At 60.0% G+C, this 24,052-nt stretch overlaps 2 protein-coding genes across 2 annotated transcripts; one reads left to right on the forward strand and one right to left on the reverse strand.

Annotated features, from left to right (window-relative positions):
• Window positions 1-826: 826 nt before the first annotated feature.
• On the forward strand, window positions 827-19,162 carry ARAP3 (ArfGAP with RhoGAP domain, ankyrin repeat and PH domain 3). The gene is made up of 33 exons (XM_010579178.1): window positions 827-991; window positions 1,635-1,696; window positions 2,046-2,119; window positions 2,355-2,425; window positions 6,916-7,185; window positions 7,443-7,512; window positions 8,321-8,441; window positions 8,662-8,849; window positions 9,729-9,835; window positions 9,942-10,141; window positions 10,293-10,378; window positions 10,551-10,733; window positions 10,975-11,137; window positions 11,462-11,593; window positions 11,667-11,820; window positions 11,980-12,082; window positions 12,321-12,519; window positions 12,608-12,671; window positions 12,982-13,145; window positions 13,302-13,514; window positions 13,677-13,782; window positions 14,325-14,472; window positions 14,666-14,734; window positions 15,028-15,102; window positions 15,224-15,338; window positions 15,499-15,627; window positions 15,830-15,963; window positions 16,119-16,201; window positions 16,420-16,455; window positions 17,217-17,280; window positions 17,393-17,530; window positions 17,864-17,902; window positions 18,608-19,162. The coding sequence occupies exons 1-33, from the start codon at window positions 843-845 to the stop codon at window positions 19,160-19,162; spliced, it is 4,464 nt and encodes a 1,487-aa protein (XP_010577480.1). The 5' UTR covers window positions 827-842.
• Window positions 19,163-20,193: 1,031 nt separating this feature from the next.
• On the reverse strand, window positions 20,194-21,060 carry LOC104839137 (proteinase-activated receptor 3-like). Its single transcript, XM_010579258.1, has 2 exons — window positions 20,650-21,060; window positions 20,194-20,592 (listed from the first exon to the last, which is right to left on the reverse strand). The coding sequence occupies exons 1-2, from the start codon at window positions 21,058-21,060 to the stop codon at window positions 20,194-20,196; spliced, it is 810 nt and encodes a 269-aa protein (XP_010577560.1).
• Window positions 21,061-24,052: the final 2,992 nt, after the last annotated feature.

Here is a 24,052-nt window from a genome sequence, read left to right on the forward strand (position 1 = left end):
ACCATGTGGCCAGAGATGCTGCCTTGCTGGATGGCAACCACCTGCAGCAGATTGGCATCACCGCCACCGGGCATCGCAAAAGGATCCTGAACTTGGCGCAGCAGACACGGATGCTCAGTCAATTCCAGGGGGGACCAACAGCAGGAGATGCCCATTTCCGAGCCACCGAGGTCCTGGATGCCCCCCAGGCAGGCAAGGATGCCATGAAAGCAGAGCTGGGAGGGTCTACTGATGCCTTTGGGACACAACAGCACATTGCTGCGCCCGCCCAGGCATCGCCTCTAGAGAAGGACCCTGCTTCTCCCCTCCTGAAGCCAGTTCCCAAGCCGAGGACAGTTTTCCCTCGCTCAAAACCAGAGCAGGGCTTACCGCCCGTGCCACCAGCACGTGCCACAGTGCCGGCACACAGCCTGGGTAGCGACAGGGAGCCTGCTGCCTTTGTGGTACTGGAGGGGTTTGTGCCAGGGGAGAGCTCCACAGATTTGGATAGCCCGGAGCCCAGATCAGCATTGCCGGCTAGCCCAGGGGCTGCCGTGGCCATGGGCATGGGACCATCCCGGCTGCGAGCGCGGGAGAGCGCTCGGGAGGAGACACGTCTCCCCCCAGCTCCGGATCATGGACAGACCCTGGAGGCATCGGAGAAATCCCCCCCATCTGCCCCATCCGTCCCACCACGGCACAGCCACAGGGTCCCGGCAGCTAAGCCCAGCCCGGGCAGCGTGCCAGAGGGTCACCCCGTGTCCAGCCCTCCCCTGCCTGCTGCAGCTGCCCCAACCAGGAGAGATCCCTCACCGTGCCCCAGGGCAGCCTCGCAGCCGGGCTCAGGGCAAGGCAGGCTGGAGATGGTGTCCAACGTCATCTATGAAGGACTCAAGCCCCCGTCAGCACCCACTGAGGACTCAGGAGGGGCGGATGGCCCCCAGGGTCAGGGTGTCGCTCAGCCCCCGGTTCTGTCCCTGCAAGAGCTGACCCAGCCGGACGACAAGCCTGAGTAAGCAGATGCTTTCCCTCACCCCAGGGAGCAGAGGGACGGTGCAGAGCAGCCAGACCCGAGGATCCAGAGAGCCCCCCACCCCCGGGACCCCATCCCCAGCCTGGCCCTGCCTGCCTCTGGGTGCTGACAAAGCCCCTTTCGCCACCCTTCCTGTGCCTTCCCCAGGCTCTGCATGGAACAGTCCTGCAGGGCAGCTGGGATCCCTCTTTGCTGACAGGGTGGCCCTGGGCCCCCGGGTGGCTCGTTCTCATTGGGGGAAGAAGCTCCTGCCCCTCCTTTGCCCCCCCCCAGGCAGCAGGGCTAGGGCTCCCCAGCATGGTGAGGGGGTGGCTGAGTTACGGCTCTGGGGCTGGCTCCTGCTGGGAGCAAGGTGGGTGATGTTAGAGGGTGGCGAGCTGGGATGGGAAATACCCAGCAGTCCCAGGAGACACAGCCCAGCAGGTCCCAGGGTGGGGAGGAGAAGGGAGCAAGGAGGGCACTGGGAACAGGGAGGGGATGCTGCACATCCCAGGGGACAGCGCCGGGCTCAGCCCCAGTCAGGCACAGCCTCCAGCCCCTGTAAGCCAGACAGGTGGAAAAACCCTGCAGGCTCCCGCCCCATCCTGGCCGCAGCCACAGTAACCCCTCTCCTGTTTTCCAGCAGTCCCGGCTGGCCTGGTGGGGGCCTGCCCCCCATCCCGCAGAGACCCACCAGCAAGGCAGGTGAGAGCCCCCAGGGCACCGGTGCACAGTGGGGACCTCCCAGTGTCCCCAAGGAAGGGGGGGTGAGGAGGACACCCACACACCCTGCCTTTCCCCCAGGTCCTGCCCCATGCAGGGACCAGGGTGTCCGTGGGTCAACGCAGGGACCAGGGTGTCCGTGGGTCAACGCAGGGCCCAGCCCCACATGTATTCAGGCTGGCATCTCTGTTATGCCAGATGCCCTGGGTGTTGGGGTGTGCTGTGGTGGGTTCAGTGGGGGAGTCCCCCTCCAGGGTTGGCAGTCCTGGCTGGTCACCGCTCTGCAGCAGGCACTGCTGACTGCCTCTCCCTCCCATGTCTCTGCCCACAGAGGTCGGTGAGCAGCCCATCAGCCCCTACAGCGAGACCATCTTTGGGCATGTAGCCCCATCCCAGGAGAAGAAGGTGAGAGGAAACTGTGGGGTGGCTGTCCCCTGCCATCGCTCTGCATCCCACCAGCGGCTGCAAAGTAGGGAGCTGCAGCTGGTGACACCGTGGTGCTGGGCAGTGCCTGGCTGAGCATCACTGCTGGGGTGGGAGACACAGGCTGAGACCCCGTGCAGTGGGCCAGGCACGTTGAGGAGGTCTGGGATGGGAGAGGGCACAGAGGAGAGGAGATGTGACCAATCTCTCCTCCCAGGGTGTTGGCATCTCCTCCGATCAGAGCTACGAGGCAGTGTCTGAGCTGGACCTGGAGCGAGAAGCATGCAGGTAGGCATCACCTCCTCCAGGCTGCAGGGGCTTGGCTGGGCTTGGGGTCTGGGCTTTGCATGCCAGGGGGACAGGGGACACCCCTGGGGACAAACTGAGAGGTGGTGGGGGCTTTTCCCCCAATGTAGAGCCTATCAGGAGCACCTGGGATCAGGTCAGCAATCTCAAGAAGAGCCAATGGGCTCAGAGATGAGAGGAGCTGTGCTGGAGGATGGCCGGGGGCAGGGGGCAATGCTTGCCAACAGATGCTCTCGGTGGGCAGCTGGGGCAGTGCCAGTGGCACTGGGCACCTGGACTCTGAGCGGAGCCAGTATTTGGCCACTGGGAACCGGGAAACACCACGGCGGACAGGGATTGCTCAGAAATGGGATGGGTCTCAGCTCCAGATAAAGGGATGTGCGACCTCCAAAGGTTCCAGCATCATCAGATTAGCATTTGCTGATCTGTCACACTATGGTGGACAGTGAGATTGTGAGGAGCACCATTAAAATGCTTTTGAAATGTACTTTCCATAACTCCTGATAGCATCTCAGAAAGAGGAAGGAAAGCTGCTCTTCCCATTTCGGATGGGGAGGGTTCCTTTTCCTGTGTTGCTTAGAGAGGAGGAGGCAAGCTGCAGCTCTGTGTCCTTCAGCTCTGCTCGTGGCCTTGCCGGCCAGTGCGTCCCCATGCCCCTGCCTTTCTGGCCCCAGTGTTGGTCAGTCCAGCCCATCTCCTGTTCTGGGCGTGAGTCACTGCAGTGTGGCCTGATCCAGCGTCACAGCCAGACATTGCAGCCAGATGAGAGCCAACATGGGCCATGGGTAGGGAACTGCAAATACCTGGGAACAGGAGTTTTTTAAACAGAAATACTGAAATCTGCTGTGGAGCCTCTGAACGAGCAGTTCAGAGTGGGGCTTGATGCTGGCCTGTGGGTCAAAGTCTCCATCCAGTGGCTTCCAGGGAGCTGGGATTCAGAGCATCCCAAAGGCATTGGCCAGGCACTTGCAGCCCTGGACCCACCAAGGACTTTGCAGCCTAGTCTTGCTGAGAAGAGACAGGATGCGACCATCAGCAGTGTGTCAGAGGCAGCGGTTCACAGTTTTTTTCTCCCAGCCTGAGCACTAAGGTGGTTGGGGTGTGAGGAGTTGAACAAGAGACAGAAAAGCCTCTGAGGACTTTTTGCATTGTGCTCATGGACACCATTGGCCAGCTGCTCCAAAGCTTTCCTCCCCAGACTAGCACCACCAGTCCGATGGTGATCCCCCTGGAGCAGAGCTATAGGCTTCTGCTCAGCTGCTGAGCCACTGCTAGCCAGCCCCAGACCCTGCTGCTGCTTCTGTGGGACCTCCCGATCCTCCTCTTCAACACTGGTGTTTCTCCAGTTCAGCCAGTTACTCTTCCTGCTGACTGGCATCTGGTCACTGGGACAACGTGAGCATCTCCTGCAGCCCATCAACCCACTCATTATGGGAAATATTTCCCACTCCCAAACTTCAGAGAGGCCCTCCCACCTCTTTGGCACAATATCTTCCTCCTACCTGAGATACCTCCTCTCACTCTGTTCTCGGGGAGTTTCGCCCGGATCATGCTGCTCTCTGGCTTGGGATCTGAGCAGTGAGTGTCAGTGTTAGAAATGGGTAGAGCCACCTTGACCAGAAATGAGATATCCTCAGCAAAGAGGAAGAGGAATGCAAAGTTCCCCTTAAAACTGGGAGCTGGGTCTCTGAGGGTCCAGCAGAGCCTGGAGTGTAGGGTAAGATTTGCCCGCTCTGACACTGACCACTGTCATCCAAGCTGGTGATGCTCAGCTGCCTGAAATGCTGATGCAGAGGACAGCATCTGCCCCACTTCAGGCATTAGTCTCAGCAGGAGAGAGATGGTGGCATAGCAGCGCCCATGTCACCCCATGTAGCTCAGGGGACTGGGTCAGACAACGACTCGTCAGACATCATGGTGAGGATGGTGGACCCTGCCCTGGTTTGCATTGAGACCCACGATGAGATGATCCTCAGGTAGATACCTACCCAGACTGCTTCTCCCCACACCTCAAGGCATCTTCCCTGCAGGAAAAGAAACACTGGGAATAGTGTGTCCTTGACACCTTATTCCTTATCTCCCTGCCTACCTTCAGGTGCCCACTCACAGGTTGATTGGCTGGCCGATGACCCTCAGCTGAAGTGACCAGATCCATCAGCAGCTCCTTGGTCCCCTCACCGCCAGCAGATCCCTTTCTTCCATCACCCATCCTCCATCTTCCACCAGCTCTCCTACATAAGCACTGACAGGCTGAGACTGCATCAACTCAGTGCACCTCAGACATCACCCTCCAGGCTCAGCTGACCTGGGAACACCCTCTCCTTGCCCTGGGGACTCATTTGGCCCTAAGATTAGTTTCCTTCACTGCCTGACACCTGCTGAAAAGGGAGATGACTTGGCCTTTGCAGACTTATTTCTTGGAGGCTTCCTCCACCAACCCTGTCCTCAAGGGCAGAGCTGGGACTTGGCCTGCATCTTGGTGGGCTCCTGCGCTGCTGAGACATCCCACTCCAGCTGGGCCGTGGGCTTTGCTCATCCCTGCTAGTTGCTGCTTGTCCTCCAGCTCTTTATGATTTCAGTGACTGTAAATCATGGCTCAGGAAGGGGCTATCATGGAACTTTCCCCCTTCTCTTGCCCATTCAGTGGGTCTGTCTTCCACTTGGCTCTGGCACTCAAGGCTGATGTTCACCTATGACATACAGAGTCCTCCAACCACCCTGCTCCCTGGCCGGTCCCTCCTGAAGAAGCTGGACACCGGGCTGGGAATCCAGCCAGATGAATAGCTCTGCCAAGGCTCTGTTATACTAATTATACAGCAATTTTCACTGTGCTCTGAGCCTCCAAGCCACCCATGGCCATTTCTTGTCTTTCTTGCAGACACTGGAGTCAAACAGGCCATTTTCCCTCTCCACCCGCCTCCTCAGTCCCATATACCATCCCACTTCCCCGGAGCCGACCCTTAGCCTGGGTGGCTCCAGCCCAACATCCTCCCAGGCAGACTTCACGTCTTGCTTCTGTCCCACATGGTTCAGGGATATCTGATGTCCAATGGCCTCATAAGGTGCCTGTCCAGGGTCAAAGCACAGGTCCATGCACTGCCTTGGCTCCTATGATGAGGCAGTGCTCAAAACTGGGTATTTGGAGCATTTATAATGAGGGGAGGTATTTGCAATCATTCTCCTGCTCCAAAAGCATTTCTAGCACATGGACTTGTGCTGGAGGTGGTTTCTCATATTCAGTAACCCCCAGTGGGTTTCTCCTCCATAAATTTCTCCTACAACATCCCATGGTGAGGAGTCCCACAGGTCAGCCACTCCTTTCCCATGTGGTTCTGCACCTTGCTTCTGCTGGCTTTATCTGATGTCACCCAGCTCCTGTGACTGAAGCAGTGGTGGCCAGGAGATGCCTTTCTGCCCTCCTCATGCTGCTCATGACTTCAGAAACCTGCCCCCATCACTCACCCTTTCCCCACTGGAGATCCCCAGCTTGTTCAGGTGCTCCACAGACAGAAGCTGTGACAGGGCTTGAACCATCTTTGTTGCCTTTCTTGGTGCCTTTTCTTCATCCTGGCACTGGATGCCACAAGTCACCCAGTGGCCCAGGTGCTTTTGTGCTGGTGCTGAGGTGTCCTGGCTGCCGTGACCCTCTTCCTGCCTGTCACCACTGCACCTGGGCTGCTCCCTTGTGAGCTCCTGGGACCGTCAGACATTTTCTAGCACATTTCCTTTTCGGGGAGAGAAAAGCGTCTGGCTGAGAGGGCTGAGGGGAAGGGGCAGGCTTAGCAGTTTATTTTTATAATTTCCTTTTATTGTTATGGCTGGAGAGTCTCACTAGGCCTGGCTGAGGATTTTAGCATGGCTACCCAAGAAAAGGAGATGGATGCAGGAGATCCAATGGCCCATCTGTCCATCCCAATCCCTTTGCAAAACACTTCGGCTGGATGTAAGAGCAGGCGGGAGGGTGTTGTGGCAGAAGGACCTTCCTGGTGCTATGAACACTGGAGGTGTAGAGGGAGAGGGCAGGCTGAGACCCCTGGTGAGGAGGTAGCTGGGGTGGGTGTAGAGCAAGGAGCAGGATGCAGGACTGAGGAGCTGCCTGGCTTCAGTTTCCTGCCTGTGGAGGGATGAAGAGAGGAAGGAGGTGATGCCAGGGGTTTGAAGATGTGTGGTGGCCTGTGTGGTATTACCCAAGGTGGGAAAGCCCATTTTTCCAGCTAGCCGCAGCCTTGCCATCATGTAGGACTGGCTGAGCCTTGGGCTGTTGGTGGCCATGGGGCTCATGAACGCATAGCCCTTGTCCCACCCTGCTCATGGAGATACAAACACCCACATCACTGGGTGCCCTGAGGAGCTCAGGATGGGGCCAGGAGCAGTCTGAGACATCCCCAGATGGGACGGCATTGACCAGGACCCTGCACAGTGAGCAGCTGTGCTGCCGCAGCTGGGCTCCCTCACAGCCCCATTTCTCACAGGACAAGCAGCGAGTGCAGCAGCGAGGGAAGGAGCGAGGATGAGGAGACCCGGTCCCGGCTCATCGACCGCATCGTTCAGAATGACACAGAGGGGTATTCTACCGTGGAGGCACCACGGGCTGAAGGCACATCGTTCAGCCTGCCAGCCCATCTCTACCCAGACGAGGTCCTGGACGACCTCACCATCTCCCCTTACGCCAGCTTCACGTCGCTCTCTGAGCCCCGACCCACCATGCTCAGTGGCTGGCTGGACAAGCTCTCCCCACAAGGGTACGTGCCCACCCATGGGACAGTCCTCACAGGTAAAGCCCCCTTGGGCAAGACTAGTGAGGCGAGCACACTGGTCACCATGCTGCTTGGAGCAGCCGGACCTCCCCACAGAAGGAGGACTCTCTTGGGTGCCCCAGCTGTGCTGCAAGGGTGACTATGCAGCCACACTTGGGGGAAGGGGGGGTCTGTGAGCAGATGTGGGGTCCTCAAGGGGATCGTCCCATTCCCTACAGCAAGTTTTTCTGTCATCCCAATAGGAACTATGTCTTCCAGAGGCGCTACGTCCGTTTCGACGGGAAGAACCTGATGTACTTCAGCAGTGAGAAAGTACGAAGGGGCAGGATGCGGGCAGGGTGGGGAGGCTGCATTGTGCCACTTAAGCAGGGTGCCTTGACACCACATGAGCTGCCATATCCCCTTTGCCTCCCCTTGTCCTTCTGTAAGGAGCCAGCACTGCTTTACCATGGCCAGGGTGGAGCAGCCGTGGCCCCTGTGCCTGGGAGGCTCTGAACACAGCCTTACGCCATAGGAAGCCCAGGGTAGCAAGGGTCCCTCTGTCAACAGGGAGCAGGCGAGGGGGGTCCTGCTGGCTCACAAGCCCTGGGGCAGACTGCAAAAGGGGGATTCCCTACCTGAATCTTCAGCTCCTGGTGTCCCTCAGGCTGTGCTACGAGGGAGAGCACCCAGCCAAGCATCTGGGGGATGTGGAAGATGTGCTGCATTGGAGGAACTTTTCTCGTTGTGGGCACTGGCACTGTGGGTTAGGTGCATGGGATGAGTCAACAACACTTTCCTGTCCCATGTCCTCTCATCCTTCTGCAGGGGCTCTGCATGGCCCCATTAGGCCTGCTGCAGGGTGCTGGTGGCTGCCATGCCCCCTGGGGTGACAGGCACTGCTGCCCCAGTCCTGCAGCACAGCCAGCTGGGCTGACCCCACGTCAGTGGCACCCATGCAGAAACAGGTACCATGCATGGCCCTGGAGCAGCCACTATTGCAGGAGCTTGCAGGCATCCCTGCCACCCCTATGGTTATGTCACTAGGATGCCTGGCAAGGCAGGTGCTGGGGTAGCTGGGTTATGGAGGTGCCCTGCAGGAAGGGCAAAGGAAGGTAACTTTGCCTGGGGTTTGTTCCAGGAGCCCTACCCCAAGGGGGTGATCCCACTGTCCGTGATTGAGATGGCTCGCTCCACCAAGGACAACAAGTTCCAGGTCTTCACCAGCCACCGGATCTTTGTCTTCCGTGCCGAGAACGAGGGTAAGTGAAGACCCGGGCCAGGGCCCGCCAGTCTCCAAGGAACCGACCCTGCCTCCCTCCTCCAGTCAGAGCATCCCGGAGGCAGCTCTCACCCCATCCCCAAAATATCCAGCCATGATGAGCGAGGGGACCTCTCCCCTGCCATGCCTGCTGGGTGCTCTGCTCCATGCCAGGCCTGTTGGGAAGGGCTCAGACCTGGTCCCTCATGCCTGGTTCCCAGCCCAGAGGAATGAGTGGTGCTCCACGCTGCAGAAGAAGGTGATGGACCAACGCCTGGTGGGGTCCCGGCCCCGGCCCACCAACACTGCTCACTGCCAGAAGTCAGGCATCCTGGAGCTGAAGGGCCAGAAGTCCAAGGTGTTCGCAGCCCTGAGCCTGCCCGAGATGTGGCTGTACAAGAGCGAGCAGGTTCGTGGCTGGACCAGACACCCCACTGGCACAGAGGGCTGTGCCAATAGTGGACGGGATGAGAGCGATGGAGGGAGCTTAGCCAGGGCCTGTGCCAAAGGGAGAGCAGAGAGGAAAAGGACGGGCAGGAGAAAGGGAGCTGGAGATCCTGCACAGGGCAGCAGTAGTGGGAGCCTGGGCTTGGAGATGCAGCAGGTACCATAATTGGACCCCCCTCCCAAACTCCTTGCTATCACCAAATTATCTTCATCTCTGCCAGGCACTTAGGTCTTAGTCGCACCAAAGCATCCCAATCCATCGCAGGACAGGTGGATCAATGACCATGAAATCACCAGCAAACATACCTGCTGCAACATGAGCTTGCCCCACAGGAGGCAGGAGGTCTCTGCTGGCCTGTCACACCCTGCCTGCTGCCCACGGAACTCCCCACCTCCTACCTGCTGAATTTTCTCAGCACGTCTGGTTTTTTTTTCCAGTCACCTTGTTTCCAGTTTGCCTGGCATACACTAAGCAGCATCAAGCCTCTGTGGTTTTTGCTGAAGTTGATATTTGCTTTAGGAGTGTGCCTGACTCAATGTGGACTCAAATCCCCAAAATACAGGGACTTGAATGGTCAAGTTTCAGGGGCTGTGGGCAGAACTTGCCTTTCATTTTAAGGCATAACGTATTTGCAGGATGCTTTATGTCAGCCCACAAGATGGCTGAGAGATGTGGCAGGGTACCAGGTCTGGCTTGTCCAGGCAAAGCAGGGGTGGGATGCTGGGAGCGCTGGGCACAGCTCCCTAGCTCCAGCCCTAGTCTCACGGGCATGTCTGGGGTGGTGTGTCCACCACGGCCACAGTGCTGCAGAGCCAACACCAGTGTCACTCTGAATTGCAGTTCTTTAAAATGGGCATTGGCATCTGCTTGATTGAGATGCGCGGCTCCACCATCCGCGAAGCCAAGAACCGCAGCTTCGAGCTCATCACCCCCTTCAAAATATTCAGGTATCCCAGGCATCCAGGTGGAATGAGGTGGGGGGAGCAGCCAGGTGCTGGACCCAGGTGCTGGTTGCTCCAGGCCCCTGAGTTTTGGCTGTGCTGGTGCTCATAGCTTTGTGGCGGAGTCGGAGCGGGAGAAGCGGGAGTGGATGGAGGCCCTGCAGGAGGCCATAGCTGAGATGCTCTATGACTACGAGGTGGCAGAGAAGATCTGGTCCAACAAAGCCAACAAATACTGTGCGGACTGCTGGGCTCAAAGTCCTGACTGGGCATCCATCAACCTGTGCGTGGTCATCTGCAAGCAGTGTGCAGGCTAGTATATATCCCTGGGGGCACACGGGGGTCCCAGCGGGTGTGGGCTGGGCCTCGTGGGCAGGCAGGGTGCTGGCTGGGGTATAAGTACAACTTGGGTACCAGTTGCCCTGGCAGAATCAAGGGGTGCTCATTCTCCTGCTCCCCGCAGGGCAGCATCGCAGCCTGGGCTCCAACATTTCCAAGGTGCAAAGTCTGAAGCTTGACACCAGCGTCTGGTCCAATGAAATTGTACAGGTAGAGGCACTCAGGATGGGGTGCTGGGACTGACATGGCATGCTCAGGGGCCAGGCTGCTTCTCTGGACAGGGCAGCAGTCCCACGGTATCCCCCAGGATGCAGGGACACAGGGCATCCTGCTCCTCCCGACTGGCCCTGGTGCTTGCCATGATCATGGGACTCTCCTGCAGCTCTTCATTGTGCTGGGAAATGATCGAGCCAACCGGTTTTGGGCAGCTCACCTCCCTACCGCTGAAGCTCTCTACCCAGATGCCAGCGCCGAGCAGAGACGGGACTTCATCTCCCGCAAGTACCGAGAGGGACGGTACCGCCTGCCCCATCCCCATTACGCCACTCAGGAGGATGTGCTCCAGGTAGGGGCCACCTCAGGGTGCAGACAGGGTGCTGGGGTGCTGGGAACCATCCCAGAGCTCTGTGTCTGAGATGCCAACACCTCCTGCTTGGCTGCGTGCACCCGCACCCTTGTGCCAGGCACTTCTGGGGGCTCAGGTAGGAGGTTGTGTTCTGCTTTGGCTGCCTTCGAGCACCCCGGCAGCAGGCTGGGGGTCTCCATGAGCCGGGACGTGATCCCTACAGGCACCTGTCTCACCCCAGGCACTGTGCACTGCAGTGGCAGGACCAGCCCTGCTCAAGACCATCCTGCAGTTCTTCTCGTCCTCGGAGGCTGGGCTGACAGCTGACCGTGCTGTCTGCGAGGTGGCCCCAGGGGCCGACCCTTGGTGGCGACCAGAAAGCAAAAGGCCCAGGAACCATTCAGGTAACGAGGACCCTTGAGCCCCATCTGGCTGTGATGGGGAGGCCTCCTCCTTGCCACTGCCCTTGCACCCCACAGCACGCCCCAAGGCTGGGGACAGCCAAGGCATCAGGTGCTGTGGCTCCCTGGGGGATCCGCCTGCCCCACTACTCCCCTCTTTTGGGATGGGGAAAGGCAGGGCGTTCCTCTGGAACCCCTTTTCAGGGAACCCCATGCCTGGCACACCTCCTTGCCTACACCTGCATGAGTGGGGTCTCCCTGCCGCTCCAGTACCCACGCTTTGGTGGGTGCCTGCTTCCACCCTGCTCTCAGCACTGCTTCCCACAGGGAGCGCCCGCACACAGGAACTGGGTCCGGAGGGCGTCTACAATGAGATCACCCAGCCGGTGACACACAGTGGGTATCTGTACCGGGCCACAGCCCCCCACAAGCTCCCAGGTGCCAAGAAGAGCAAAGAGGGTAAGCGTGGGGAGCATGGGAGGGCAGCCAGTGGGGTGCCCACCCCGGTGCCGCTGACCCCCCTGTCCCGCAGACTTCCAGCGCACATGGTGCTCCCTGGAGAGAGCCCTGCTCTTCTTCGAGTCAGAGAAATGCACTGAGCCCCTGGGCCACATTGAGAGCACGGACCTCATCTCCCTGGGTGTGAACAGAGCCCAGGCACTCACCAGCCCTGGCCCCACCGAAAGGTACCCCCAGCTGTGCCCCCACTGCATGCCCAGAGAGCCTGTGGGCATGCAGAGAGCAGAGACAGGCACTGTTCCCTGCTTGGTACAATGGTCTGGTCTAGTTCTGGGTGCAGGTTCGGGGTAGGGGGCTGCCCTGATGGGCTGGTTCATCTTCTGCAGGTTTCGCTTCACCCTTGAGCTCTTCCTCACTGGGGAAAAAGTGCACCAGCTGGGAGCTGATGGGCCTGAGACGCTGCAAGCCTGGGCCAGTGCTATTGGCAAGGTAAGCCAGCCCCAGTCCTGCCACCCCATGCCACTGGTGGGTCCCTGGACTCTGTCCCCGCTTCCCCATCGTGATTCCTCCCAGCTCCCCATGCTCTTCATCCTCTATGGCAAGCACCATCCTTCCCTTTGCAGGGGGTCCCATCCTCCCCACTGACCTGCTGCCATCTTCGTGGGGGTCTGTGCTTGGGGGGGCAAGCCCTGTCTTTACCCAGCTCATCTCTTGCTCTGTCCCACAGTGGTTCACGCCCGTGAGCTGTCACTGCCTGCTGGGCTACGAGTTCCAGCGTGTGGGCCAGCTGCGCTACAAGTGCATGCTCAACCCTGAGCGGTGGCAGCAGGCCTTCTTCATCCTGCAGAAAGCCCACCTCTTCATCTGCCCCACCGAGGATGACGGGGCTGAGGACAGCATCAACCTCCGGCGGCTGCAGGAGCTCAGTGAGTGCCATGCTGCAGCCAGGGACAGGCACCATGTGGTGGGTGGCCATGCATGGCTCTGACCCCTCTACTTCTCACCCCAATGCAGGTGTGGTTCCCCCCATGGAGACCCCAGAGAAGAAGGAGCTACTGATCCTGGTGGAGATGGGGAGGTGAGTCCTGGTCACAGGAACGATGGGGAACAAACAAAGCAACCTCAGCAGGCTGCCTGGGGCAAAGACACTCATGCATGGGTCGGTGCTGATCCTAAACCCGCGGTAGGGATGCTACTGGGACAGCAGGGCTGTGGCCAAGGAGCTTACAGACATCACCCCAGCCTCAGGTCTCTCACCAGGGTAGTATGTCCCTCGGCTCAGCCTGGCTGTGCCTGTCCCAGAGCCAGACTGTGCGTACGGGCAGAAGGGGATAACCTGTACCCACCAGCAACCTTCATTCCCTCTTTTCTGCCCTTGTTGTTCTCAGGACATTTTACCTCCAGGGCTTGTCGCGGGCGGACTCAGCGGCATGGTACACCGACATCCAGGCATCGGCAGGGGGCCGGGGTAACGCGCTGCGGGACCAGCAGCTGAGCCGGGGGGACATCCCCATCATCGTGGACAGCTGCATCGCCTTCATCACGCAGTACGGTGAGCCCAGTGCAGTGGCAGCACAGCCAGAGCATCCTCTGACACACACGGGGTGGCCAACGGGTCCAGGCAGGAGGCACTGCTCTCAGGGCACCAACCCCGTTGAGGATTCTCTGGGCAGGATCGGGCCCCCGTGACCCCATGTACCTGCCCCAGGGTTGCGGCATGAGGGGATTTACCGCAAGAACGGAGCCAAGTCCCGGATCAAGGTACTGATGGAGGAGTTTCGGCGGGATGCCCGCAATGTCAAGCTGCGCATCAACGACAATTTCATTGAGGATGTCACCGATGTGCTGAAGAGGTTCTTCCGTGAGCTGGAAGACCCTGTTTTCACCCTGGAGCTGCACCCACAGTGGAAGGAGGCTGCAGGTACCTCCTTCAGCTGACCCTTGCTCCCACACTGGGCTGCCTGCAAGGGACCCCTGGGGCCAGTGTCCCTCGGGGCAGGGTCCTGGGGCCAGCCCTGGTGCCATGTCAGCTCTGTATCTGTTGGATTCAGCAATGGCCCATGATTTGTTTTCCTCCCTCCAGAAATCTCCTCAAAACCCCAGCGCCTGGAGCGGTACAAGGACCTCATTCATCGCCTGCCTCGCCTCAACCACAAGACCCTGGCTGCGCTCATCGGGCATCTCTACCGGTCAGTCAGCCACCTCCCTGCAGGGTCCCCTGGTCCAGCTGGGGTCCCCAAAGCCAGCCAGCAGCATGGGGTCTCCCTGCTGCCCAGGGAATGCTGGCTTCCATCCCCGTGAGCCAGGAAGAGCCCAGTGCCTGTGCCCTACCCCACCAGCCTCCCAGCTGGTGCTGGGGTGTGCTGGAGCACGCTACTCTGGGATATCTCAAATGTTCCCAAAGTCATCCTGCAGCAAGGGGGAGCAACGGGAGGTTTGGAAGTAGGGGACAACCCCTGTAGGATGTAAACATCACCCAGTGCCCAAAAAAGAGGGAAAAAAACAAATTCCCATCCCTGAATCAGAGTATGAGGTGGGGCTGTTGTCTGGTTTGATGGCAGCTGGAAGTCCTCAAAACAGGAACTGGCCAGCTTGAAGTTCCCACTGCTGTGGAGCTGGGGAAAACCAAGCTATTTTTCAGGAGAGGTTGTATGAGGCAGAGGAGGGTGGCTGGGGCTGAAACCCTATCCAGAGTGGAACCAGCCCCTGACTTCTATCCTCCTTGTCCCAGGGTGCAGAAATGTGCAGACCTCAACCAGATGAGCACCAAAAACCTGTCACTGCTCTTTGCACCCAGCCTCTTCCAGACTGATGGCAAAGGGGAGCATGAGGTCAAGGTGATGGAAGACCTCATTGACAACTATGTCAGCATCTTCAACGTAAGCTCCCTGCAAGGGCCTTGCCGGACCCCTCCATGCTGGCTCTGCCTGTCTCCCCTTGTATCCACCCATACTGCCCACCTCTGCCTCCCCCTGCATCCCTCCATCCTGGCCATGTGTCCTCAAGCCGTATCGAACTCCACATTGACTCTATGTGTCTCCTTTCTCACGCTGTGCACCTTTCCTCTGGCAGATTGATGAGGACCAGGTATCCCAGATGGATCTGGAGAACAGTCTGATCACTACCTGGAAGGACACCCAGGTACTAGGGATGTTGCTGCCAGGCCCCATCACGTCAGGGACCCCCAGGCTGGTGGGACTGCCTGGAGGATGGGGGCACTTCCAGCTGCCCAGCCTGGGTCCCCACTGTCCTACACCAGATATTTGGGGAAGGACCTTCTCCCACTTGTCTCCCCTTCACCCATCACCTTGAGGCTCTTGCCCAGGGGACAAGCAGTCCCAGCTCCCTGGGACACCATCACCAGCCCCTGGGGAGAGGGGATGCACACAGCACCCATGCCAGCATGGCACCAATGCCACCTACTCTTCACCCAGCTCTCACAGGCAGGGGACCTCATCATCGAGGTTTACCTGGAGCAGAAGCTGCCCGACTGCTGTGTCACCCTGAAGGTGAGTCCCAAAGAAAGACCGTGCCGGAGGAAGCAAAGAGGGATGCAGGCTCCTGGTGCAGCCTGTCCCTGGGACCCATCCTGCCACCACCCACTGCAGTTTCCCATGTGTCTGGCCCCAGGTGTCCCCCACAATGACAGCAGAGGAGCTCACCAACCAGGTGCTGGAGATGCGCAATGTGGCGGCCAGCCTGGACATCTGGCTGACCTTTGAGGCCCTGGAGAACGGGGAGCTGGGTGAGTATGGTGGGAATGACATGGGGGATGCTTTTAGCATGGCTGGGCTGGTGAGGAGGAGGTGTGGAGTACTGGGGGGTGGCTTGCTACCAATGGCAGGAGGAACTGGGACTGGCACAGGGAAGGGGACACAGCGGTGAGAGTGTCCCTGCCTCCCCAGAGCGGCCCCTGCACCCCAAGGAGAAGGTGCTGGAGCAAGCTTTGCAGTGGTGCAAGCTCCCAGAGCCCAGCGCTGCATACCTGCTGGTGAGGAAGGTCCCCATTGGCGAGGGGAGTTGTCTCTTCACAGGTAAGGCAATCACAAAGGGTCCCAGCCCCTAGGGGTGTCCCCAGAGGGGGACAGCTCTGCCTGGTCTTCCCCTTGCCCTGGCCACCACCCTGCAGCCATCAGGGGCACATCCCTGAGACCCACAGTGGGATCACCCTGCAATACCCCAGCCACCCTCACATGCTCCCAGTCCCCCTGACCCCCATCTCCCCACACTGGGCAGGCGTCAAGCGTGAGACCCCCAAGTGTGGGCTGCTGAAATGCCGTGAGGAGCCCCCCAAGCTGCTGGGGAACAAGTTTCAGGAGCGCTACTTCGTCATCCGGGACCGGAGGCTGCTGCTGCTCAAGGAGAAGAGGGTACAAAGGGGATGCTGCGGGGAGGGACCTGCATCCCAAGGACAGGAAGAGAGGCAGGGAGGGAGCCTGGGGACAGTGGTGGCATGGTGGTGGCTGTCCTCCTGGCAGGGAGGCTGGCACCAAGCTGGGCTGACCCAATGGATCTCCTTCCCCAGAGTGCCAAGCCAGAGCGGGAGTGGCCCCTGGATGCAGCCAAGGTTTACATGGGCATTAGGAAGAAGCTGAAGCCACCAGCCCAGTAAGTGGGACCTTCCCTGGCCATGGCCCTGGGGCATACATCCCTCAGTCCCTGCACCCAGCACATGAACCCAGCCACTGGGGGCATGCCAAGCCCCACCAGGACCCAAACCATGACAAGCCTGGGCGAGCTCAGCTCCCTGCCCCACTGCCCACAGACCTTGGGCTGTGTCTGAGCTTGGCAGTGCTGCCCCACAGCCTGTCTCTTCTTTTCACCAGGTGGGGTTTCACACTGACCCTGGACAAGCAGCAGCTGTGAGTATCTGCTCCTGCCGTCCTGGGGCTGGGGGGATGTTGAGATCTGTCCCCAGTTTTAGTGGGAGTGGGACAGCCAGGGGCAGTGCTACAGGGTCCTGGGGGTCAGGGCAGAGCTGGTGCCTGGTAAGGGCGCTTGAGGGAGAGTGGTGGGGCCACATGCTCCCTGACACAAGGTAGGGGCTGCGGTCAATCCATCTCCATACCACTCACCCTTCCTACCTCTCCATCTGCACCAGCACCCCTGGGAGATGTGTCTTCCAAGCACGCAGCACCAGGCTCCAGAGGGACCTGCCCACCCTGCCCAGGTGTCTGTGTTACCTGCATGGCTGTGCTGCTTGCCAGCCTTCACGAACACTGCTCTGTGTCCCCACACACCCAACACCAGGTGCTCCTGTACCCTGTACTGAGCTGGGCTCCCTGCCTCAGCCTCCCTGACCAGGCACACCCGTGTATCCTGCTGATCCTGTCCCCATTTCCCTGATGCTGCCAATGCTGGGGCAGCTGCTGAGCACATCGCCTGCCCCCAACATGGGGCTGAGATGTTCTTCTAAGGGCAGCAAGGGCAGCTGAACCAAGGTGCCTCATGGGTACCCAATGAACTCTTGCCTTGCCCTGAAGCAGCAATGTGGGCATGCAGAGAGTTTCAGTTACACTCTCTGGGTGTAGTTCTGACTGACAGCCCCAGGCTCACAGGCAAGGTGACAAGAGGATATGGGCCCCACTGCTCTCTGGCAGCTTCTCAGCTGACTTCTCTGCAGGTACCTGGTGTGCTCGGGACAGGCTGAGCTGTGGGACTGGACCACCAGCATCCTCAAGGCTCAGGTGGGTGCAGGCTGGCCATGCCACCCAGCTGGGCTGGGCTGGGCTGGGACAGGAGGGGGCCGGCAGGGCAGCTCAGCATGACCCCCCCTCCCTGCCCTGTCTTTGTGCACAGCACGATGACCTGCGCCCTGTGATCATGCGCCGGCGCTCATCCTCAGACCTCGCCAAGCAGAAGTTCGGTACCATGCCGCTGGTGCCCCTGCACGGGGACAGCACCGACACCACCATGCTCTCCGCCAACCAAACCCTGGTAAAGCCCCCACAGCTACCCCTGCCCACCGGTGCTCCTGCACCCAGCCAGGTCCGTGCACCCTCCCCGAGACCATGCACCCACCCCTGGGCCCTGGAGGTGGGTGCATGCTGCCTGGCACCAATGGATGCTTTGGGTGTGTGTCCCTGTGCTCAGCGGTGTGTGTGCGTGCCGCATGCTGTGCTCGTGTCCGTGGCAGCTTTCCGTGCATGCAGGGCCCTGTGAGGGCACATGGGGTGCTGAGCCCCACTACCCGTCCTCTGCCTGCCGAGGCATCTGTGACTCTGCTCCGCACTGTCATGTGCTTATCTCTGCCGTCTCCTCTGTTTCTAGCGCCGCCTGCACACGCGAAGGACTTTGTCCATGTTCTTTGTAAGTACCCACATCGTGGAACACATCTGTTGCTGGCTTTGCACCGTGCCTCCTGGCTACGGCAGCAAAGGTTCACCTGCAGCGTCCCGCCTGCACTAGGAGACATGCCCAGGCCATCTTGCCAATGCTGTGTGGCAGAGGAGGGAGTGCCCATTGCTCTGGGTGTCCCATACCCAGGGATGGGGGTCCCTGCATGGTCCTGGTGTGTGCAAGCAAGACCACAACAGTCCAGCCCAGTTTCCAGACCCTCTCCCATTGGGCGCACATTGCTCAGAAGGGATCGACATAAGAAATGCAAGGAAATAGTTTTGGGTCCTCCTCGCCATCAGGTTATTTCTGCAGGGGCCACCTGGCTGGACCTCACCCGGCTTTGTACTCTGCATGGGCACCCATCTGCCCTCCCCGCTCCCGACCACCTCTGCCAAGGAATGCTGGGCTGGTGCCACAGCCTGGTGGCATGAACCATGCCTCAGCAGGGACCAAAATGCTCACCCTCCATCGGTGATGGGGGAAGAAAGGGCAACGGTGCCTGAGACAAAAGATGCGATGGAGGGTGGGTCCCCTGCACGCATCAGCCCCACGGCGAGGGGGCAAGGGTCCCTGGGCAGCACCCGAGTGCAGGGAGGGCAAGGTGAGGGGGGACGGAGGGGTATAGCTGAGCGGTGCTGACAGTGCCCCTCACCCTGACCACCCGCCCTCCCCCAGCCCATGAAGATGCACCAGGACTCCCTGGAGGAGCAGCAGGAGAAGGAGGTGGACGCCGATCCTGTCTATGAGGAGGTGGGCAACTTCCCTGAACTGGCCACGCTGGAGCTGGGGCAGGGGCTGCTGGCAGACCTGTCGGCCGTGCCTCCTGTGGACAGGTCCAAGAAGCCAGCTCTGTTCCCTGAGCAGCCCCCGGCCACGGCGCTGCGCTCCTCATTGCCCGCCAGCCCAGCCCAGAGGGTGCCGGGTCCCCCCGTCACCAAAGCCCTGTCCCTTGAAAGGGGTTTGAACCTGGAGAGCGACAAAGCTCCAGCCCAGGGGCTCAGACCCACCAAAACGGCCTCTCTGGAGAGGAACATGGAGCCTTCCCTGGCACTGGCTGGGGACTGGGAGCAGGCAACCACACCAGGGAGCAGTCCCAGTGTGGAGATCTCCAAGAAGAGGAACATGCAGTCTCCCCCACCTATCAGCAACAAACTCATCCAGGAGCTCAGCAGTGTCATCCTCAGGAAGAACGAGGGCCAGCCACCCGAGCCAGGCCAGCCAGTGACATGACCTGCCATGCCGAAGGGGTGGCCACCAACCTGGGGGTCAAGTCGTGCCCAGCGGCAGTGACAATGGATACCCCACGCTCCCACATCATGGAGTTCACACCTTCCTCCTCCTCCTGACCCTGGAGGTGGGCTGGAAGCAGGGACTGGTGAGGACCAGGGGACTAGTGGGAACCAGGATGCTGATCTGTGGTACTCCCTCTTGGGAGGGCTGGGGATGTTGCCACAAGTGCTCTTGCTCATGGGTGGCACGTCTGTCATCGGGCCCAGCGCCGAGAGAAGAAAGTAACAGGGAAAATAAAAGCAGAAATATGGTGCCTGCACATTTTGGCAGCATGGCACGGTGTCAGGCAGGGGGGCATGCAGTGCCTGCCAGCATGGAGGAACACAGCATGATGTCCCCTCTACAGCACTGGGTCCGTGGGGCAGGGTCAGGACTCCCAAGCCATCCCCCATTTCCCTTCTTGCACCTACCGTGGCATATTTTGGGTGGGGGTCAACAGAAGCAGGGCTGGCCATGTGTGCCCAGCACGTAGTCCTGGCGATGGAGGACAGCTCCTGCTCAGCTGGGGTATTTATACCTGTTCCTTCCACCAGCAAGGAGAAATAAAGGTTTATTTGTGCTCTGGAGGGTTTGGTCACTGCAGGAGGAGTGGTGAGGGATGCCAGGGTCTGGCAGGCGGGAAGATGGGGGTGCCAGAGCCAGGCACCCAGCCGGGGGACCCATGGGATGGAGGCAGTGCCAGCGGCATCAGAGGAACTGCAAAACTGGGGCAAAGTCCTGGTGAACCTCAGATCCAGGGTGGGATTTTCTGCCCAAGTCTGCTGCCAGCCTGGGACAGCACGGCACTTTGTGTTGGGCACCAAGGTGCAGGATCTCCCCTCCCTGGGGCAGGGGAACACAGCCCAGTACCCCCTAGCCCTACCTACAGCTGGCTCTGCTTGCTGGACCTCAGGGGCAAGGCTGCCTTCTCCAAGACCCTCCCTACCAAGGTCTTGAGCCGCCCCCAGGCAGCAGCTGCCTGCATCCTGGACTCAGCCCTGAAAATTCTGGGAGACATAAAAGTAAACAAAGGGATTGAAGCAGTTGTTGAAGGCACTGAGCACCAGGGCCAGGGCGTACCAGATGTAGGTGACGTTGGTGCACCCTGTGGCCTCCAGCATGCAGTGGATGAAGAGCAGCACATTGCTGGGGGTGAAGCAGAGGATGAAGACCAGGAGGACCAGGGCCAGGACATGCACCACCTGCCCATAGCACCTCCCCTTGGCCAGCAGCCATGCCAGGATGCAGCTGTAGGAGATGGTCATGAGCACGAAGGGCAAGCCAAAGCCCAGCCCCACTAGGGAGAGGAAACAGTAGATAAGGAACACTTGCTTATCCTTTCCTAGGACATTGTGGCACGTTGTGATGTTCAGGCTCAAGATATGATTTGTCTGGGGGTACAAAAGCAGAGGGCTCATGCCCAGCCCCACTGCCAGTCAGATGCCTACACAGACGCCCGCTTTGCCCCACGTCCAACTGGAGCCCTTCCACAGGAACGAGTGGACCACAGAGATGTAGCGTTCCAGGCCAACGCAGGTGAGGAAGAAGAAGGAGCTGTACATGTGCCCATAGAAGAAGGCCACCGTGGTGTGGCACAGGTAGTCCCCAAAGAACCAGTGATTGCCCAAGAGGTGGTAGAAGATCTTGAAGGGGAGCAGGAGGACAAAGTCCTGGTCAGCACTGGCCAGGTTGAGGAGGAAGAGGGTGCTGGAACATCTCCTGAAGTTGGTCACCAGGATCCAGCAGGCCAGAGTGTTGGCCAGCAGCGCCGTGAGCAGAACCAGAGAGTAGAGGGCAGGGAGGACACAGGTGGTGAGGGTGCTGTTGAGAAAAGCTTCCACAGAGGCACTGGGGCACATCATTTCTTCTTGGGGAGTGAGAGGAATCAAGATTTGCCCTTTGCCAGGCACTGTGGAGGACACAAGGCATCAGGCTCAGCAGAGAGCCCCCTCCCACTGCTCCTTCCCACTCAGGACCACGCAGAAGATGTCACCCCTCCCTGCGGAGCCGCCAGCAAATGCAGGAGCTGGCGTCTCTCTGCCCTGTGGCAGGGGCAGCTCAGGACACAGAATCCCTTAACATCCTGCCACCCTCACCATGAGGAGCCATGCCACATCCTGCGCTGCCCACGCCGCTCGCCTGGCAGTGCCACTCCAGTGGTGCCAGCCCAGCTGGGCACCCTGCCCGCAGCCCAGACAGGCTCTGCTCCTGCGTGTCGCTGTGGGGACACACGGCTCCGCTGACGTTCCTCTTCCTACCGAGCCCAGCACAATTGGTCTCCTGCAACCCCATGGGATCAAAAGGGCAGACAGGAAACCCACGCCAGGATGGGAGATGTTGTCCCACCAGGGCTCCTGCCTGCTCCTCCTCCTGGCCAGCCCTCCAGCTCAGCCCCCAGCCACAGCTGGGGCTGCACATGCCTCCCCGTCTTCCTGTGGTCAGAGGCTTTTCACTGCATGCTCAGAACAAAAGTGAAGAACAGGAAGGTCCCAGGACACCAGATAAACAACTCCTGATCAAATCCTTTTTCTGGCTTGGTCAAAAAACACAGCCAGGCTCTGCTCCCCTGCATGTCACCCCTGGCTCCAAAAGCTCTATCCAGGTCGTCCCCAGGATGCCCCCAGGACGCCTGGCCCCAGGGGGCCCCAGTTACATCCAACAGGTTTCCCGCAACCTCTGCCACCTCTCCGCATCCAGGGGACAGGGGAAATTCAGGTTAAGAGAGCAGTAACCTGATTTTTGCTGCCAAAAGGGAAAGGGGTGGCAGGGTTTCAGATCTTCACTTAGGTTTTCAACATGGACCTCAGGGAAGGCAGCAGAGCAGTGCCCCGAGCTTTCACTATGACACCCAGCTATCCCCATCAAGTATTCCAGGACATGATATCTGGGTATCCCAGTGAGGCCTCCCTGCCCTGCCCCATCACCCCCCAGACCCACCAAGGCACTTACTTGGGGAGAATTGGATGGCCGAGCCAAGCCAGGTCCAGCTGAGCAGGAGGGTGATGCAAAGACAGCAGCTGGGACATCTCTGCAGGGTGGCCTCTGCGCAAGCTGGGTCCGCACAAATGCCACAGGCAGGGCTGGCTCCACTGTGCGTCACCGTGGCAGGACAGGCACCAGCCCCCTCCCCGCTGTCACCCTTCCTCTTTCTCCTCCTCATCATGCCTGTGTCCTGCTCATGTCCCCCTTGTGCGAGCGGCCAGACGGGAGGTGGGGACCACAAGATGACCGCCAGCTGCCACCACCACCGAGCACCTGGGGGACGTCATTGAGGTCGGGGTGATTTCCAGCCACTAGCACACAATGGCATGCTGCAGGTAGGAAGAAGCAGACGTAAGGCAGCCATCAAAACACTGTTGTGAACCGCAGCAGGCAGGTGGAGCTGTACGTGCCCCAAGCGTGGGGCAGGAATGAGGGAGCTGGCTCCCAGCTCGGTGATGCAGCACCCTGGGGACACAGGGCACTCTGCCTGCCCAGCCCTGCCAGGACCAGACATCCCCAGGGATCAGTCACCTTGTTCGGCCTGAGAAGCCAATGTCACCCTGTAGATGGGGCCGGCCTGCATTGTCCCACTCTGCTGTCCCCTTCTTGCCACCAAACTGGGTGCTGGGTGGCCCCTGGTCCATTTTCCTGGCTCCCTCCTGCAGCAGAGGGGCCATGGAGGGGAATAACAGACCTGGTGACACAGCCCCAGCCCAGCCTTGTGCATCAACATGCATCAGGGGAACCAGGACATGTGCAGCTGACCCCCAAAATGTCAGTGAAAGAGCAAGAAGGTGACAAAAGGGACAGCAGGGAGATCCACAAGCTGTGGAAGCACAGGCAGAGAAAAAGCAGGACAGAAAGAGAAGTGAGAGCTGAAGGGGATGGGAGGGGGATGAGAGGGGGACAGAGGGACCGGGGGACAGATGAGGAAATGGCTGGCTGGGGAGCCCTCGTGATTCTGAATGCCACTGCTCAGCACTGCGCCCGTATCCCCATGGCAGGGTCGTGCCAAGCCAGGGGCCCTATGTCCTCCATGTGACACGAGACCCCATGTGTCCCTGTGCCTGGGGCCTGAGGCTCCACTGCCCCACATGCCCCCATACCCCAGGATCAGTGCCCCTGCACCCCACATGTCACCACATCTCAGGATGAGTGTCCTGTGTGTGCTCATGCACAAGGACTCGGTCCCCAGCATTCCCAAAGTCCCTGTGCCCCAGGGGTCCCCACGCCCCCCTGCCCAAGGACATGAGCCTCAGTGCTCCCGATCACCCCATCTCCCCATGTCCCAATCTCCCTGTGTTCCCTTGACCCCATGTCCCCGTGTTCCTGTCCCCCTACCTCCCCATCTCCCCATGTGCTGGCGTCCCCATGTCCCCATCTCCCTGTCTCCCCATGTCCCCGTGTCCCTGTGTCCCCATATCCCTTTGTCCCCTTGTCCCCATGTTCCCGTATCCCCGCATCCCCGTCTCCCTGTGTCCCTGTGTCCCTGTGTCTCCATGTCCCCTTGTCCCCAGGTCCCCGTGTCCCCAGGTCCCCGTGTCCCCACATCCCTGTCTCCCCATGTCCCCTTGTCCCCGTGTCCCCATGTCCCCATGTCCCCTTGTCCCCGTGTCCTCGTGTCCCCATACCCCCTTGTCCCCTTGTCCCCGTGTTCCCGTGTTCCCGTGTCCCCACGTCCCCGTCTCCCCGTGTCCCGTGTCCCGGCGCTCCGGCGGGACGTGCAGCACTGACCACTAGGCGGCGCGCGGGGCAGGGCGGTGGGCGTGGCTTGCCTGGCGCGGTAGGCGGTGCTTGCCCGACGGGAGGTGTCGTTCTCCTGAGAAAAGGGGCGGGCCGAGGGGGGGCGGTGCTTGGCGGGGGGGCGGG

The sequence above is a fragment of the Haliaeetus leucocephalus genome, unplaced genomic scaffold (genome assembly GCF_000737465.1).
Source record: "Haliaeetus leucocephalus isolate CR32 unplaced genomic scaffold, Haliaeetus_leucocephalus-4.0 Scaffold656, whole genome shotgun sequence".
Lineage (NCBI taxonomy): Eukaryota > Metazoa > Chordata > Aves > Accipitriformes > Accipitridae > Haliaeetus > Haliaeetus leucocephalus.